Source organism: Macaca mulatta, chromosome X (assembly GCF_049350105.2).
Source record: "Macaca mulatta isolate MMU2019108-1 chromosome X, T2T-MMU8v2.0, whole genome shotgun sequence".
NCBI lineage: Eukaryota > Metazoa > Chordata > Mammalia > Primates > Cercopithecidae > Macaca > Macaca mulatta.
Genome location: NC_133426.1, coordinates 48863553 through 48879356, shown reverse-complemented (window position 1 = coordinate 48879356; position 15804 = coordinate 48863553). Strand labels below are relative to the sequence as shown.

The following is a 15804-nucleotide window of genomic DNA, read 5'->3' as shown; positions in this document are numbered from 1 at the left end:
GGAAGGAGTCTTAGTGGGGGCAGGGAATGGTAATGATAGCAAGTATTATGTGACAGGCATCGTTGTAAACCACAATTCTATGAGGTAGTTCCCATTATTAAGACTGCTTTGCAGATAAGGAAACTGAGGTTACGGGACTTAACCATGTGACCTTGGGCAAGTTACTGAACAGCTCTGTGCTCCGTTTCCTCATCTGGAAAGTTGTGATAATAATAGTGCCCAGGGCCAGAATGGACTTGAGGAGGGGAGTTCTCATGGGCAGCAGCTCTCCCTATCTGCCCCCTCCAACGGGTAACCACTGCTCCCAAGCAGTAATAGAAAGTGTGTGTGAGTCTGGGGAGCTGTCCCTGGGCACCCTGTCTCCCCCGCAACTCCCACTCCGTGTCTGAATGTCAGCTCTGCAGGAGGCCGGTTTGTCCTCTAATCTCCCTCTCTCATTCTCCACCATTTCCTACCAGGCTATAAGCTGGGACCGGAGAGATAAGCAGTTCGAGGGTTCAGCATCAGACTGACAGATTGACGGTCTCACCGCCCAGTAGCTGTGCCCTCTAATCCTCTTGATGGCAGTTCCTGACGCCGATTCCCTTTCACCCCTCCTACCTGAACCTATCTTTTGTCTCAGCGCAAAAGAGTTGCAGACCTAAGACCTTTAAACCCCTACACTCACCAAAGAAAACACATACAATGATAACACAGTACAAAAAATTTTACAGTTGTGATACCTGCAGCCTAAAAGAGTAGGGAGTCTTGCAAAGGGTCAAGGCCCATTTTTCTGTTGGATCAGAAGAGAGGTTTCTGTAGAGCAGGGGTCAGCAAACTTTATAAAGGGACAGAGAGTAAACATCTTAGGATTTGCAGGCCACATACGGTCTCAGTGGCATTTTTCTTTTTTTCTCTCTCTTTTTAAAACACAACTTAAAAATGTAAAACAGCCCACAGTCTGGCTTTGGCTTGAATGCCGTAGTTTGCCGGTCTGTGCTGTAGTGTCAGGCCTTGATCGTCTCTATCTGGCTGGGATTCTTTTACAGGATTGAGGGAAGGGGCCTTTTTTCCTTTTGTGTGAGGTGTGTGAGGACAGGGATTCATGGGCAGGGTCAGGTCACTTCTAGTGTACCTCTGGTGGGTCATTTCAAATGTGCCCTCTGATCCTCTTGATCAGACAGAGTGAGGACAGGGATTCCAGGGATTCCTATGGTTTCTATATTATTGTTCCTTTACTGAATCAAGCAGGGTTTCTAGAGAGCTCCAGACTATGGGTTCCTGTTCCTGTACAAGTTCAGGATTAAGCTTTTTTTTTTTTTGGAGACGGGACAGGGTCTCACCCTGTTGTCTAGGCTGGAGTGCAGTGGTGTGAACACGGCTCACTGCAGCTTGAACCTCTTGGGCTCAAGCTATCTTCCCACCTCAGCCTCCCGAGTAGCTGGGACTACAAGTGCATGCCACCGTGCCTGCCTAATTTTTTTTTCTTTATAGAGATGGGGTCTTGCCATGTTGCCCAAGCTGGTCTCAAACTCCTGGACTCAAGCAGTCTGCCCGCTTCAGCTTCCCAAAGCGCTGGGATTACAGGTGTGAGCCACCGTTCGGGGCCAGGATGGGGCTTCTTAGACCTATGTTATGACAGCTTCCTACAAAGAAATCAGGTGGGTCAGTACTGAGTCACAGGTGTTTCTGTATAGGTTCAGAGCTTGTGTTCATATAGATAGTAAGATCAAGTGTGTAGATTTCAGTCAAGAGGTTATTACTGGCCAGGCAGAATGGCTCACACCTGTAATTCCAGCACTTCAGGAGGCTGAGGAGGGCAGATTGCTTGAGCTCAGGAGTTCGAGACCAGCTGGGCAACATTACGAAACCCCGTCTCAATAAAAAACACAAAAATAGCTGGGTGTGGTGGTGTGCATCTGTAGTCCCAGCTACTTGGGAGGCTGAGGTGGGAGGATCGCTTGAGCCTGGGAGGGGAGGCAGAAGTTGTAGTGAGCCGAGATTGTGCCACTGCACTCCATCCTGGGTAATAGAGTGAGATCCTGTCTCAAAAAAAAAAAAAAAAAAAAAAGAGATTACTGGCCAGGCATGGTGGCTCACGCTTGTAATCTCAGCACTTTGAGAGGCCTAGGTGGGCAGATAATTTGAGGTCAGGAATTTGAGACCAGCTTGGCCAACATGGTGAAACCCCGTCTTTACCAAAAATACAAAGATTAGCCGGGCGTGGTGGCATACACCTGTAATCCCAGCTACTCAGGAGGCTGAGGCAGGAGAATCTGGGAGGCGGAGGTTGCAGTGAACCAAGATTGCGCCACTGCACTCCAGCCTGGGCGACTCCGTCTCAAAAAAAAAAAAAAAAAAAAAGAGATTATTGTTAATTAGGCTAAATTATCCTAGCTGCTGTAACCCAGAATTTCAGGGGCTTAACAAATAAATGTTTATTTATTGCTCATTCAAAAGCCAATCTGAATATTTACTACTGTTCATTCATGGACCCAGGCAAACTCTATTTTGTGACTCTGTCCTCCTTTAGGTCCTTGGAGTTAGTTGGTTTTCAGTTGGTAGACAGGGAAAGAGAGAAAATGGAGGATTGCATGAGAGATTTTTATGGGCCAGGCCTGGAATTGGTATATGTCACTTCTGCCCATACTCCATTGGTCAGAACCCGTCTTGTGCCCATATCTATCAGCAGGGGATGTTGGAAAAGGTAGAGTGAGCTCAGGAAGAACAGGAACAGATTTCAGTGAGCTTATAGCAGTGTCTGCTATAGGGTTCCATAGACCCCACAGACCTATGCTGTTCTATATGGTAGCTACTAGCCACATGCGGCTACTGCTCTTGAAATGTGGCCAGTCCAACTTGAGATGATATGCTATAAATGTGAAATGTACACCAGATCACGAAACTCAGTATAAAAAGTTTATAATAGCTCAGTAATTTTTATATTGATTACATGTTGAAATGATAATATTTGAATAGATTGGGTAAAAAATATATTGATGTTATTAACAATAATTTTATCTGGTTTTTTTCTCTTTTTTGTGTGGCTACATTGAAAATATAAAATTACTCATGTGATTCACATATTTCTATTGGACAGCACTGCTATAGAAAGTTCTCTTTAAAGTATTGAGACAGGGACTCTTACTGTGTAGGGGTAGGAGCATCTCTGGGTCAGGTTAGTGTTTCCTGTCTGGGGTCAGGAGAATGATTCTGTTACCTGGTAAGGCAGGTTTGCAGGGAAATACGAAGATTGGAGACATTGTAAAGTGAGAGGGAAAGCTGTGAAGGCATTTTTCTTCCCATACAGATTAAGGTTAGGTGTTCCTTTTGAGGCCAGGAGAGTGGTTTTCTGTAGATGGCCAGGCCAGAGGATCACAGCATACTCAGGCCAGGTATTTCTGTCCAGGATCAGAGCTGTGTTACTAGAGACAGACAGATCAGGTGAGTCCATTGGGGGTTAGACCAGGGGTTCCTGTGCAGTCTCCAGGCAGGTATTCATGGTGATTCTGATTATGGGTTTTACAAGTTCAGAACAGAGGTTCCTCTACAGTGTAGAGGTTTTTTATACTGGTTCATTCTTTGGATTACTCTAAAGAGGCAAATCAAAGGTTCCTGTTGAGTGTAAGGGCAGGATTTTCTGTGCCAGCTTAGGACACAGGTTCCTGCTGAGGGTCATAGAGGTTCCTGTGCGGGGTCAGGACAAAGATCCTGTGTGTAGTTAGGACACTGCCCCTTCAGAGATTCAGGTTGGTGTTTCTTCTGTTGGGTCAGGGCAGTGGTTCCTGTACAAGGTGCAGGTGGGGCTTCTAGGACAAGGCCAGGGAAAAGGCTGTTTTAGAGAATCACATTAGACTTCCTGTTCAGGATCAGCAGTGTATTTCCAGGGAGTGAAGCTAGGAGTTCCTATAAAGATCAGAGATTCCTGTAAATTCCTATAAAGATCAGAGATTCCTGTAAATTACAGAGATTCCTGTAAATAAATTACTGTAAAAGTAAAGGATTTCTGTTGAGGTTCAGGACAAAGGCTTTCTGCAGAGACCCGTCAGAGGTTCCGGTACAGTTTTAAGGTCAGGCTTCCTGTAGAGCAGTGGTCCCCAACCTTTTTGGCACCAGGGACCAGTTTTGTGGAAGACAGTCTTTCCACGGATGGCGGGGGATGATTTGGGGATGAAACTGTTCCACCTCAGATCATCAGGCATTAGTTAGATTCTCATAAGGAGTGTGCAACCTAGATTCCTCGCATGCACAGTTCACAATAAGGTTCGTGCTGCTATGAGAATGTAATGCCACTGCTGATCTGACAGGAGGTGGAGCTTAGGTGGTAATGCTTGCTTGCCTGCTGCCCATCTCCTGCTGTGTGGACCAGTTCCTAATAGGCCATGGACCGGTACCAGTCCATGGCCTGGGGATTGGGAACCCCTGCTGTAGAGGATTAGGGTAGTGGAGCTAATGCAAGGTAAGGACCAGGAGCCTCATGCAGCATCAGTAAATGCCACCCATATAGTGAGAAGGGGGGGTCCTGTATCAGGTGAGGCCATAGGTGCCTGTATAGGCTGAGGTCATGGCTTAAAATAAATGGTCAAGACAGGCATTCCTGCCATAAGGTCAGGAAGTGATTTTCTATACAAGTTTAAGACTGAGGTTCATGTTGAGAGTTGGATCATGGGTTCCTGTGGACTCTACGGGATAGGGTGTGAGATCACGGATTGTTGTGCAGGGCAACATCAGGGATCATTGTCACCAATGAAGGCAAGAGGTTCCACACACAGTTGGGGTTCTTGAAGAGGTTGAGGACAGGGATTTCTGTAAAGACAGAGCTGGGTTCATGGTTTACTACTCAGTTTATTGTGAGTGAGGTGTTTTTAAAATGCTACCTGGAGGACAGGACTGCAGCAGTGTGAGGACAAAGGTAGTCCTGTCTGAGGTCGATACAGGATTCATATAGGGAGACTGGGGCTTGTGTGGATGGTCAGGACAAGCGTTCCTGTCCAAGATGTGCAGGGGCTTCCTTACAGCTTAGTTCAGACATCTCCAGCTGGGGTTAGGCAGAGGTTCTTACTATCCAAGGGCTGGCATTCCTGTACAGGATCAGGATGGGTTTCCTGTCGATAATTAGATGAAGGGTTCCCCTAGAGCTTCAGAGCTAGTCTTCTGTACCAGGCTTGGAGAGCTATACTTATGGGGGTGAGGCCCAGGGTTCCTGAACAAGGTGGGGCCAGGCATGTGTCCAGCACAGGTTCTGAGAGGGGTTTTTAGAGGATGGGGCCTCCTGCAGGGTGTGAGGGCTGGGCTTCTGAGGGGAGGCCAGACACATGTCTTTTATGGGATCAGGGCTGTTGTGGACAATGCCCACAATGAGCATAGACTCCTGTGATTCTGCAGCAGGCTACTCAGTGGAACTGGCATGCCCACTAGCTGATGGATGGGCTGGTGTTCTGTGGAGGACAACTGCTTACCTATAATATGGTCAGGACCTATGGGTCCCTGCAACCCCCGTATCCAGGGCTCTAGGGGAGAAGCCATAAAGAGCAGTTAAGTGTGGGCAACACTTATTTGCTGGGCTGGGTGTGTCACCCCATCCAAAATCTACTCTTTAAACTTGGTGGTCAGGGTAAGTTACTCATCAGTTCTGGGCCTCACTCTTCCATTAGTGAAATGAGTATGGGTATATTATCCTCAGAATATTTGTTTCAGGCACTAATGAGCTAAAGCAACTGGAGCCTCCAAGCCTGCTGCCCAACCCACAGTGAGCCCTCAGGAAAGGGTGCTGCTGCTGGCTGTGGGGAGTGACTGAGCACATGGACCCCAGGCCAGACTGCCCCACTGGGCCCCTTGCCACCGGCTGTGTGGCCTCCATTGAGCCACTTAAACAGTCTGCCTTAGGATGTCCCCTGACTCAGAGGATGCTCTTGTGTGTTTGTGAAATTGAGGAACAGACTCGCTGTGGGGAGAGCAGCTCACCCAGGTGAGTGGGAGTGTTGGGGAAGGGGTTGGCGCTGTGTGGAGTGCTCCACCTACTGAGGTTGAAACTACCTCCAGGGGCTGCTTTGTCCCCCTAATCTCCCCCTCTCATTCTCTGCCATTTCCCACAGGGCTGCAGGCCGAGCTGGGCTGAGCAAGATAAGACCCATCCGACAGGAAGACCCACAGACAACCCCACGCCCCAGCACTGGCCTCTGACCTTGCCAGCTACCATTCCAGCTCCACCCTTCTCCGCATTCCTTTCCTAAACGTGTCTTTTGTCCCTTACACCCTCTGAAACTCTGCCTGTTGAGACCTCAACAAACAAATGTACACAGAGCTGCTCACATTGTCGGCCACTCAGAGACACTGTGACATGGCACATGCCACACGTAATGCACACACATGCACACCCACGCCCATGCACAGGGACTTGCAGCAAAATATTGCCATTGCCAGACCCACGAACACATCCTGACACACACTTCTTGTTCAACATTCCAAGACTCTTTATCAGATTCTGTGCCCACCATGTATGCTGTCCTGCTGTCTCAAAGGTCCCCCAGCGTTGTGCCCAGCCGCACGACCACAGCCCTGCACACCTCCTTATCACCTGCTCCATCACACACACTTCCAGTGTGCTCATACAGTCACACGGCACCACCCCCAACGTCAGCAGGCCCTGCATGGCCTCTTACCATGACATATGGAACCACCTGGACATTTCACAAAAAGCTTCACATAGACTGTTCCAATCACACAACATAAACCTTGGTCACAAAGTGTCACATGTGCCACCTCAGCCAGCCTCACATGGTCACACGTTGCAGGCAGGCACTGTCATCAGAAAGCCACAGGCATTGCTACACACTCCACCTGGCTCTACTGTCCAGCCACACACAGACACACCCCCAATTTCAGGACTTTGATGGTTTTATTTTACAAAAGCTTTGAAGGTTCAGGCCATGGGGTGCCTAGGGCCCAGAGACTTGGGTTGTCCAGACAGCTGGCTACAAGAGGAGGAGGACACCACCCCTCCTCTGGAGGCCGTGCTCTGTGCCCTCACGAGCTGAGCGGAGCCACCACAGTAGCGCTGGTGGTGGGGGGCATGGGGCCTGTGGGGAAGGAGCCTGTGGGTGAGCCCAGCAGGGGTCCAGGGAAAGGCATGAGGTGGCTAACAGGCCCTGACAGCACCACAGGGCCCAGGCCTTGGTAGAGATGGGCAGTACCTGGGGGGCCCAGTGTCAGGCCTGAAGTCACCTCCCCACAATTCCCGCTACCACTGCCCCCAGCCACCACCATAAAGCCACCAGCTGGTCCTTCGGCTGCTCCTGTGCCTCCCAGACTAGAGCCCCGTTTCTTTTTCCCTTTTCCAGATGCCTTGCGGTTTCGAGTCTGAATACCATCCTTCCGCATGGTCAGTGGCCGGTTCACCTGCCAAAAGGGAGGCTGCGGGTGTCCCCAACTCCAGACCTTTGCATCTCTGTGTCTCAACCAGGGACACCCTCTCTACCCCACTTCCTTCAGGGTAAGATAATTTTGGGGTGCAGAGATTGTCTTAAGGAATCCTGAGGTTGTGAGACCCTGAGCTTGGGAAAGCCTCCAAGGCTGATAGGAGCTGCCCAAGGTCTAGGACAGGGGGGTGGACATTAACTGATGCCTGGAAGTAGGGGAGAGGAGAGGAGGGAGGAGGGTGGAGGAGGAGGGAATGGAGAAGGAAGGAGGGAGGGTAATAACAGAGCAGGGGGAAAGTAGAAGAGATGAGGGAATGGGGAGGAAGGAGGGAAAGGAGGAAGGGGAAAGAAGAAAGAGGGTTGTGGGGAAAGAGAGAAGGTGGAACAGGAACAGAGTCCGGGGCAGTGTGGCATGAAGACAGGGAAAGCAGAGGGGTGGCTCCAAGGGGCAGGGTGTCACCTGGTGTAGCTTGTAGTAGAGGCCGCAGGCATTGCACACGGGGTCCCCGCTGGCATTTCTCCGCCACAGTGTCGTGGTGGTCGTCTGGCAGTTGGTGCACTGAGTACCTGCCCGTTTGCTGACAATCTAGGGGACAACAGGATGTGAGATCAGTGCCCTGGGGATGTGGAAGTGGGGGTAAGAGGCTCACAGGGGATGTCAGGAGGACCCAAGAAGTGAGGGTCAGGTTGAAGGCAGGGCTTTGTGTACAAGGTGATGCCTGAGGATTCTGTATGGGGCCAGTACAGGGGTTCCTGTCTGGTATAAGGTTCTTTTGTTCTGTATTCTATGGGAGACTACATTGGTGGTTCTCAGCTTTGGCTGTGTATCAGAATCACTTGGGGAGCTAAAATATCCTGATGCCCAGGCAGCACCCCAGTCCAATTCCATCAGCACATCTGGGAGAAGGGACCTGGGGTGATTCCAGTGTGAAGCCAAGGACGAAAACACTGGTGTACAGGGTGAGGACAAAGGTTTCTGTTTGAAGCCTATGAGGGTAGGTTGAGGATAGGAGCTTCTATAGATCTGGGTTCCTGTACAGGGAAAGGGCAAGAGTTCTTATGTAGGGTGAGGGCAAGGATTTCCATACGGAATGAAATTTTCCTGTGTAGGATGAAGGCAAAGGTTTCCATGTGATATTGGGACAGGGGTTCCTGTACAGGGTGGCCTGCAGTAGCTTCCTGTAAGCATGAGAACAGCGTTCCTATACAATGAGAAGAGGTGGCTGCTTGTACAGGATGAGGACAGGGGTTCCTGTGTATATGGTGAAGCAGGTCTGTGGTCTTACCAGGCGCTTCTTGGGCCGGATGAGGGGCCTGTTCTGCCCATTCATCTTGTGATAGAGGCCGCAGGCATTGCATAGATAGTGGCCTGTCCTGTCCCTCCGCCACAGTGGAGTGGCTGTTGCTCCGCAGTTGACACACTCCCTGGCCTCTGGTGGGGTGAAGAGGAGAAGAGGGAGCTAGGCTTAGCTCAGCTTTACTTTGAGCCACCCTTCCCACCTCGACTTCCCTGTCCTTTTTTGAGTTCCTCACCACAGGGAGGCAGGGGCAGAGTTCCACGAAGCTTGGGAGAGGAATAAGCTGCTGAACTGAGGGGGCTCCCGGTGGGAGAAAAGAAGGTACTGGAAAAGTCAGGGCCCCCATAAGCACTATTGGGGATAGGGAGTGATGAAGGCAGTGCAGGCCCCAGGGTCAAGAGGTCTGGGCTCAGCCGCTCTGTCTTCAAAGTCTCCAGGAAGCTGGTGCTGCCTTTTCCATCTGGATCTTCCGCGGCCTGGGGAGGGGAGTCCTCACGGGTGGGACACACAGTTGAGGCAGGGTAGAGCCCCGTCTTGCCGTAGGCCCAGCTGGCATATGGTGAGCCCCCTGGGATCCCCTCCATACAGTTGAGCAATGGGTACACCTGAAAGACTGTTGGGGGGCAGGTAGGGACAGAGGAAAGAAGAGGCAAAATCAGTCTAGGGTCAGCCCATGTCAGGGTGCAGTGGTTCCCGGCACCCCCAACATGGTGGCCAAGTTCCCAGCTTTTCCACAGGCTGCCAGAACAGCTGCTGGCCATTGGATGCTTCCTGGATCCTGACCCCCACTGGTCAGTGTGGCCTCTGCAATAACCTATGACCATTTCCAAGTGGGCTTTTGAGGATGACTGTTGGGATTTGGAGCTCCACAGATCACTCAACAACTAGGGCAACCACCACATACTTCCAATATTGCCTTTCAGTGTGGTCGCCCCAATGTGGCAGGTTGAGGAGCATTGGAATTCCCAGGTCTGCCCTTAACTAGGGAAAGTGGTCGGCACATCCATTTGAGAAGCTTCCAGCCTTTTCTGAGATATCCTCACAGTGGTACTCTGACCTAGCCAAGGATCTCCATGGCAACCCCAACAGCACTCAGCCAATGCCAAGACAGCCACCCAATGGAGTTACCTGGAGAGTGTCTGTAGGCCTCAGCGTCCCTGTAGTAGGCCAGCGCTGCAGCTGCAGCGGTGGCTGTGCTTGGGGCGGTGGAGGAAGCTGCTGCATCCAAGCCCTCAGGCCCAGAGGGGAAGAAAACCCCTGATTCTGGCGTGGAGGACACCAGAGCAGGATCCACAAACTGGGGGAGGGGCTCTGAGGTCCCCAGGGTCCCCAGGCCAGGGAACTCCATGGAGCCTCTGGGGGTTAACCTGCGAAGACAGAAGGGGTCCTCAGACACAGAAATCCTCTGTCCTTCACCTCCTTTCATCTGCTCCTCTTCCCTCCTTCCCCCTCCTCCCACTCCATCACCTCAGTTTCCATATTCCTCCTTCCCACCTCCCATTCCCCTCCTCCTCCTCACCTTAGTCTCCCTTCTCCTTCCCCTTCTTCTCTTCCTCCCTCTCCTCTCTTTCCTCCTGCATCTCCCCCTTCCACTCCTGTGTGCCCCTCCTTTCATCTTCCTCCTCATTCTCCCTATCTTGCCCCGTTTGTCTTTCCTCTCCTCCCTCCTCTCGCTCTTCCTCCACTTTCATCTGCTCCTACCTCTCCCTTCTTCCTTCCATTCTCTTCCTCCCCCTCTTCCCTTTTCCCCCTCTTTCTCCCATCTCTCTTCTTCCCATCTCTTCTTTGTCCCCCTCTTCCCCACTTCCTTCTCTTTCCACTCTTTTCTCATTCTCCTCTCCTACTTCCTTTTTCTTCTCTACCTTCTTCTTTTCCTCATTGACCTCCTCCTTTTCCTTTCCTGTTTCCCCTCTTCCTTGTCCTCCTCTTTTTGTCTTCATTCTCCTTTTATATCTTCCTCACACACCTTATCTCCCTCTCCCCCATCCGCACACACCACTTTTTTTTTTTGAGGCAGGGTCTCCTCTGTTGCCAGGCTGGAGTGCAGTGGCATGATCTCAGCTCACTACACCCACTGCCTCCCAGACGCAAGTGATCCTCCTGTCTCAGCCTCCTGAGTAACTGGAACTACAGGTGTATGTCACCACGCCTGGCTAGTTTTTGTTTTTTTTTGTAGAGATGCGGTATAACTATGTTGCCCAGGCTGGTCTTGAACTCCTGGCCTCAAGTGATCTTCCCACCTCAGCCTCCCAAAGTACTGGGATTACAGGTATGAGTCACCATGTTCGGCCTCTCTTCACCTGTCTACATCTACTCTCCACTCCTTTCTCCTACTACTCATTTTCTCCTCCCCTCCATTTTCTTCATCCTTCTCCTCTCTCCCTTTTCTGTTCATCTTTTTCTCCCTTTCCCCATCTCCTCTCCTCCCCTCCTCCACTTCCTCTTATTCTCCCCATCCCCCCATTCTTTCTTCCCTCCCCCTCTAGAAGAGTCTGGGTGAAGGTGGGATGGGGTGCAGGACCAGAGTCCCTTGAGCCTCTTGGTCACTTCCCCCAGGACTTTGGGGTTCACCATCCTCTGCTCCCCAACTTCATCCCTATCTGTTGTATCTTGCCCTCTAACTTTCTCAGAAACCCCATGGTTTCCGGGCTTGACTCCCTCCTCCCTCCACCTCCGTTGCATCTACAGACAGAAGGCCCCCTTAGTTCCTCCGTACTTCTTGGTGTGGGGGGGTCAGTACCCCCCACTGCTTATCTCTGCCTTCCCCGCCCAACTTTTGAAATCACCCCAAGGCCACTGACTTCCTCTGAAGAGGGTGACAGGTGGGAGGTACCTCTACCGGTACCCTTTCCCCTTGGGAGGCCCACCATAGTTCTGCTTTCAGGCTCTTTCAGTTCCCAGGCCTCAGTTTCCCCATCTGCTGTATTGGGGGTGGTGATGGGCTGCAGCTGAGCTGAGACTTGTGGGATGGCCCTTTGCCTCTATTTTGCCTTGTGTGTGTCTCTGTCATCTAGCTCTCCACCTCTCTGTCCCCCAGGGCTCTTTCCCCTGACTGTTTCCTCTCAAGTCTGACTCTGTAGCTCCCCCAGCTTTCTGTGTTTCTATGATATAGCTTGTCTTGTCTTCTCCTTTTGTGCTTTTTTTTTTTTTTTTAAAACAGAATCTCACTCTGTCACCCAGGCTGGCGTGCAGTGGTGCGATCTTGGCTCACTGCAACCTCAGCCTCCCAGGTTCAAGTGATTCTCATGCCTCAGCCTCCCTAGTAGCTGGGATTACAGGCACGTGCCACCACACCCAGCTAATTTTTGTATTTTTAGTAGAGATGGGGTTTTGCCATGTTGGCCAGGCTGATCTTGAACTCCTGACCTCAAGTGATCTGCCCACCATGGCCTCCCAAAGTGCTGAGATTATAGGTGTGAGCCACCGCGCCTGGCCTCTTTCTGTGCTTTTATAAATGTTTGATGATTTTCTGTCTTGTTTTCTGTCTTTCCATGTTTCTCTCTCTGGCTCTCTCTGTTACTCTTGCTTTCTCCCTTTCCTCTATCTCTCTGAACATCTCTGCATGTCTCCCATTCTTCCCGCTTGTTTGTCTCTTCCCTCTGTTCCCCTCTCTTTGGGTCCTCTGACCTTATGTCCATGTGCCTCGTAGTAGTCTCATACCCCTAACCGTACCCAGCCACATGCAGCTCGGGATAAGGAGCCTGGAATGCTGGCCCTGGCCCTACTGTGCTGGCCTGCTCTGTTTCTGTGTCTGTAGGGTGGAGTGACAGGGCTAGACTAGAAGGCTGTCTTCAAACTGCCCTTCACCCCTGCTTACATGACCCATGGTATAGACAGGCTAAGGGGCAGGCCCAGGCTTGGGGATTGTGCTAGGAAAGTGATGGGCCACAAGTGTGCCCACCACCAACACCTTCACAGCCCCAGGGTGCCTGCTGTTGCTCTCTGAAGAGAGTGTCTTGCTTCCCCATCTTGGTCTCTATCTCTTTCCTCTCTGTCTCTAATTCTGTGTTAGTCTCTGTCTCTTCACAGTGCTACCTGCGGGTATCTCTGCATTTCTATCTCCTTTTCTGCTCCTGGGTCTTTTTTTCTTTTTCTCCTGCCGTTTGTCTGTCTCTGTCTCTTACTCATTAAGTTTCTCTTTCTCTGTTTTTCCTTTCTCTTTCTGTCTCTTTTGTCTCTTGCTCTTTGTCTCTGTGTCTCTGTCTCTCTCTTCCCATCTCTCCCTCTGTTTCTCCTTCCCGTCCCTGTCTCATTGTGTGTCTCCTGCTCTCTTTCTTTCACCTACTATTCCCTCATCCCCTCAACCCCACCTTACACACCATGATCTCCCTCTAGCCCCACTGCCCCCAACCCCTGCACTTCACACCTTGGTGAGTCCAGGGCTGCCCACCCCTCCCATGGCAGGGGCCCAGCCCCCTCACCCCCAGTTATCACTCTCCGGACAGAGATAAAGTTTATCTCGAGGCTGGGGGATATGAAAGCTCCTTATCAGCTGCCCCACTAGAGTAAGTGTTGCCCCAACGGTGGCAGCAGGCAGCAGCCGGCACCCTCCACTCTCCCTCGGCCCCAGCCCCTCACCCCAGGTAACATTCCAATCTTAGCCCTCAAGGGAGGGTCTCACGGGGCTGAAGGGAGCAGATATAAGGTCTAGGGAGCAGATACGGGGCTTGGGGGGAGATAGAGGTGGAGTTTGAGGGTCAGATATGGGGTTAAGTCAGAGAGAGGTTTGGGGTGTAGCCATGGAGTTTGGGGGAAGGCAGATATGGGGGTTTATGGAGCAGAGACAAGCTTGGAAGTTCAGCGACACATTTTGGGCTCAGGAATAGGTTGTGAAAACAGACGAGGTTGGGGGATCAGAGGCGAAGTTTGAGAGTCAGAAATAAAGTTGAGGAGTAGTGTGGGAGTCAGATTCTGAGGGTCGTAGAAAAATCTGGGGAGTTCAAGGGTTTTTCTGGAGGAGAGATGGAGTTTAGGAGTGAAAGATCTGTTTGGAGACAGAAATGTGGCTAGTGATTAAAGGGGAGTTTGAGAAGCCAAGATAGAATTGGAGTAGAGAAAGACTTGGAGCTGGAGAGATTCAGGGAGACAAAGAGATGTGTTTTAGGGCTGAGATAGGGTTTTGGGAAGGCAGACATGAGGGTTCATGCGGCAGAACAGATTTTGGGGAGTCGACTTGGTATTTGGAGTGACAAAGATATTTTACTGAGTAGGCAGGGAGTTGGGAGAGAGAAATGGTTTGGGGAGATCAGAGAGAAGTCATTGGGAACAAAGAGTGGGTTTGAGAGGGAGAGATGGGGTAAGAGGATGGAGCTAGGGTTTGGCAGATCAGAGACAGGTTTGGGGGCTCAGAGAGAGTGGGGCAAAGACAAGGTGTTATAGAGCGGATAAGGGGTTTGGGAGCAGAAAAGTGAGGTTTGGAGGAGAAGTCAGGAAGACAGAGACAAGTGTGGGTGAGTGGAAATCAGATATGGGACAGGGAAAGGATTTCAGGGGATAAAGTCATGTTTTGAGAGGCAGAGTTAGTGTTTAGGGGAGACAGACCTAGGGGTATAGGGAGCAAAGTGAAAGGATCCAGAGGATATAGATATCTTGGACGGAATGGATGGGAGGGCAGAAAGAGGTGGGGTTTAGGGGGTAGATTTGGGGTAGAAATGGGAGTTGGAAAGACAGATGGGTCTGAGGAGCTGTAAAGGGATTCAGGGCTGGCTGACACTTTGGGGACCAGCCGTGGGTTGGGGAGCCTGGAGCAAGCTGAGGGGTGGGTAGCCATAAAGGTAGAGGTAGCAGGCCCAGGGTTGCCTTGGTGGGAGCTCAGTGGGGGCTGAGACTGACCTGGGCTGGTTGTTGCAGAGGGTTCAGCCGCCTTGGGGATGTGGCAAGCTCAGTGTGATCCCAGGGGGTGTCCTGGCTGGCCTTGGCCTTTGAGGCTCCCTTCCTCCCTCCCTCCCTCCCTCCCTTCTCCCTCCTCCCTCCTCCCCAGGGAGTGGCTGGTGCCCCAGTGGGTGGGGCGGTCCAGGGGAGGGGCCGGGTCCCATGCTTGTGGGGCACCTCTTGGGCACTGGAGGCCCTCTTCCACCCTCCCTGCCCACGCTGGGGATTCTTGAACCCCGCTCAACTTAGGCTCCCAGGGACTGTAGTGTCCAGACAAGCAAAATAGGCTGAAACCAAGATAAATGAAAATAGCAGATATGGTTTCATGACTTCACTGGGCTTTTCAGAGAGTAAAGCCCTTAAGGTGTGCGGGGCCGGTGTGGGCTAGACTCCTATGTATGTGCGTCTTCCTGGCTGCAGGGAGAGAAGGGATGTGGCTGTACCCATTTTGCAGGTGAGAAGAGTGAGGCTCAGAGAGGTTCTGCTGGATTTGAACTAGAGCCTGTGGGATACCTTGATGACCCAGGCTAAGCCTGCAGGCCAGGCCAGTGCTGGCGGGAGTCAGGGGCATACTCACTGAGCGCCCCACTGGGGCTTACGCCAGCTCCAGCCTGCCCTGGGGCAACAGATAAGTCTTATCAGATGTAGGCGACTGTGGCTGTTGGCGCCGCAGTAACAGGCTGTCTTGGGGTGAGGGTGTGGGGGTAGGAACACCCAGGGACAGCGGCCTCAACTTCTCCCCAACCATGCTGCCTTGGAGGCGGGAAACTGAGGTGGGAGCCAGGGATGATTCCTCGAGGAGTGAGATAGGGTAGGGAAGGATAGGGATAGAGTGGGAGAGACAGAGGCAGAGAGACAGACAAAAACAGAGATAGGTGGAGAGAGATGGAAATGGAGAGAAAGAGAGTGACAGAGATAAATAGAGAAGGAGACAGACGTGGAAGGAGGCAGAGAGAGGGCACAAAAGGAAAGGAGAAACAAAGAGGGCGAGACATCCGGGGAGAACCAGAGACCATTAAAGACAGATAGAGGCAAAGAGAGAATGAGAGACAGAGATGGACAGAAGCGACAGACAAAACCTGAAAGGGAAAGAGGCCAAAGACACAAGTGGAGAACTGAGAAGGGAGACAGAGACAGAGGGATATTCAGAGACAGACTCAGAGGAAGGTCATTAGACCTCCGGTGGCAGACTGGATCACACCGTTGGCATGTGGTGCCCACACAAGTGGGATGGGGGG

At 51.5% G+C, this 15804-nt stretch overlaps 1 protein-coding gene across 1 annotated transcript; it reads right to left on the bottom strand.

The window, feature by feature from the left end:
• Positions 1 to 6858: 6858 nt before the first annotated feature.
• On the bottom strand, positions 6859 to 14632 carry GATA1 (GATA binding protein 1). Its single transcript, XM_015127373.3, has 6 exons — positions 14528 to 14632; positions 9824 to 10062; positions 8931 to 9308; positions 8684 to 8829; positions 7858 to 7983; positions 6859 to 7377 (listed from the first exon to the last, which is right to left on the bottom strand). Exons 2-6 carry the CDS (start codon positions 10041 to 10043, stop codon positions 7006 to 7008), a joined length of 1242 nt encoding a protein of 413 aa, XP_014982859.3. The 5' UTR covers positions 10044 to 10062; positions 14528 to 14632; the 3' UTR covers positions 6859 to 7005.
• Between the last annotated feature and the right edge of the window lie 1172 nt (positions 14633 to 15804).

Coding starts and splice junctions, on each gene's coding strand:
- GATA1 (XM_015127373.3), bottom strand. CDS start 10,043: ATGGAGTTCCCTGGCCTGGGGACCCTGGGGACCTCAGAGCCCCTCCCC. Junction 9,309..9,823: donor GGCCTACAGACACTCTCCAG/GTAACTCCATTG, acceptor GCCCCCCAACAG/TCTTTCAGGTGTACCCATTG. Junction 7,984..8,683: donor TCCGGCCCAAGAAGCGCCTG/GTAAGACCACAG, acceptor GTTGTCCCCTAG/ATTGTCAGCAAACGGGCAGG.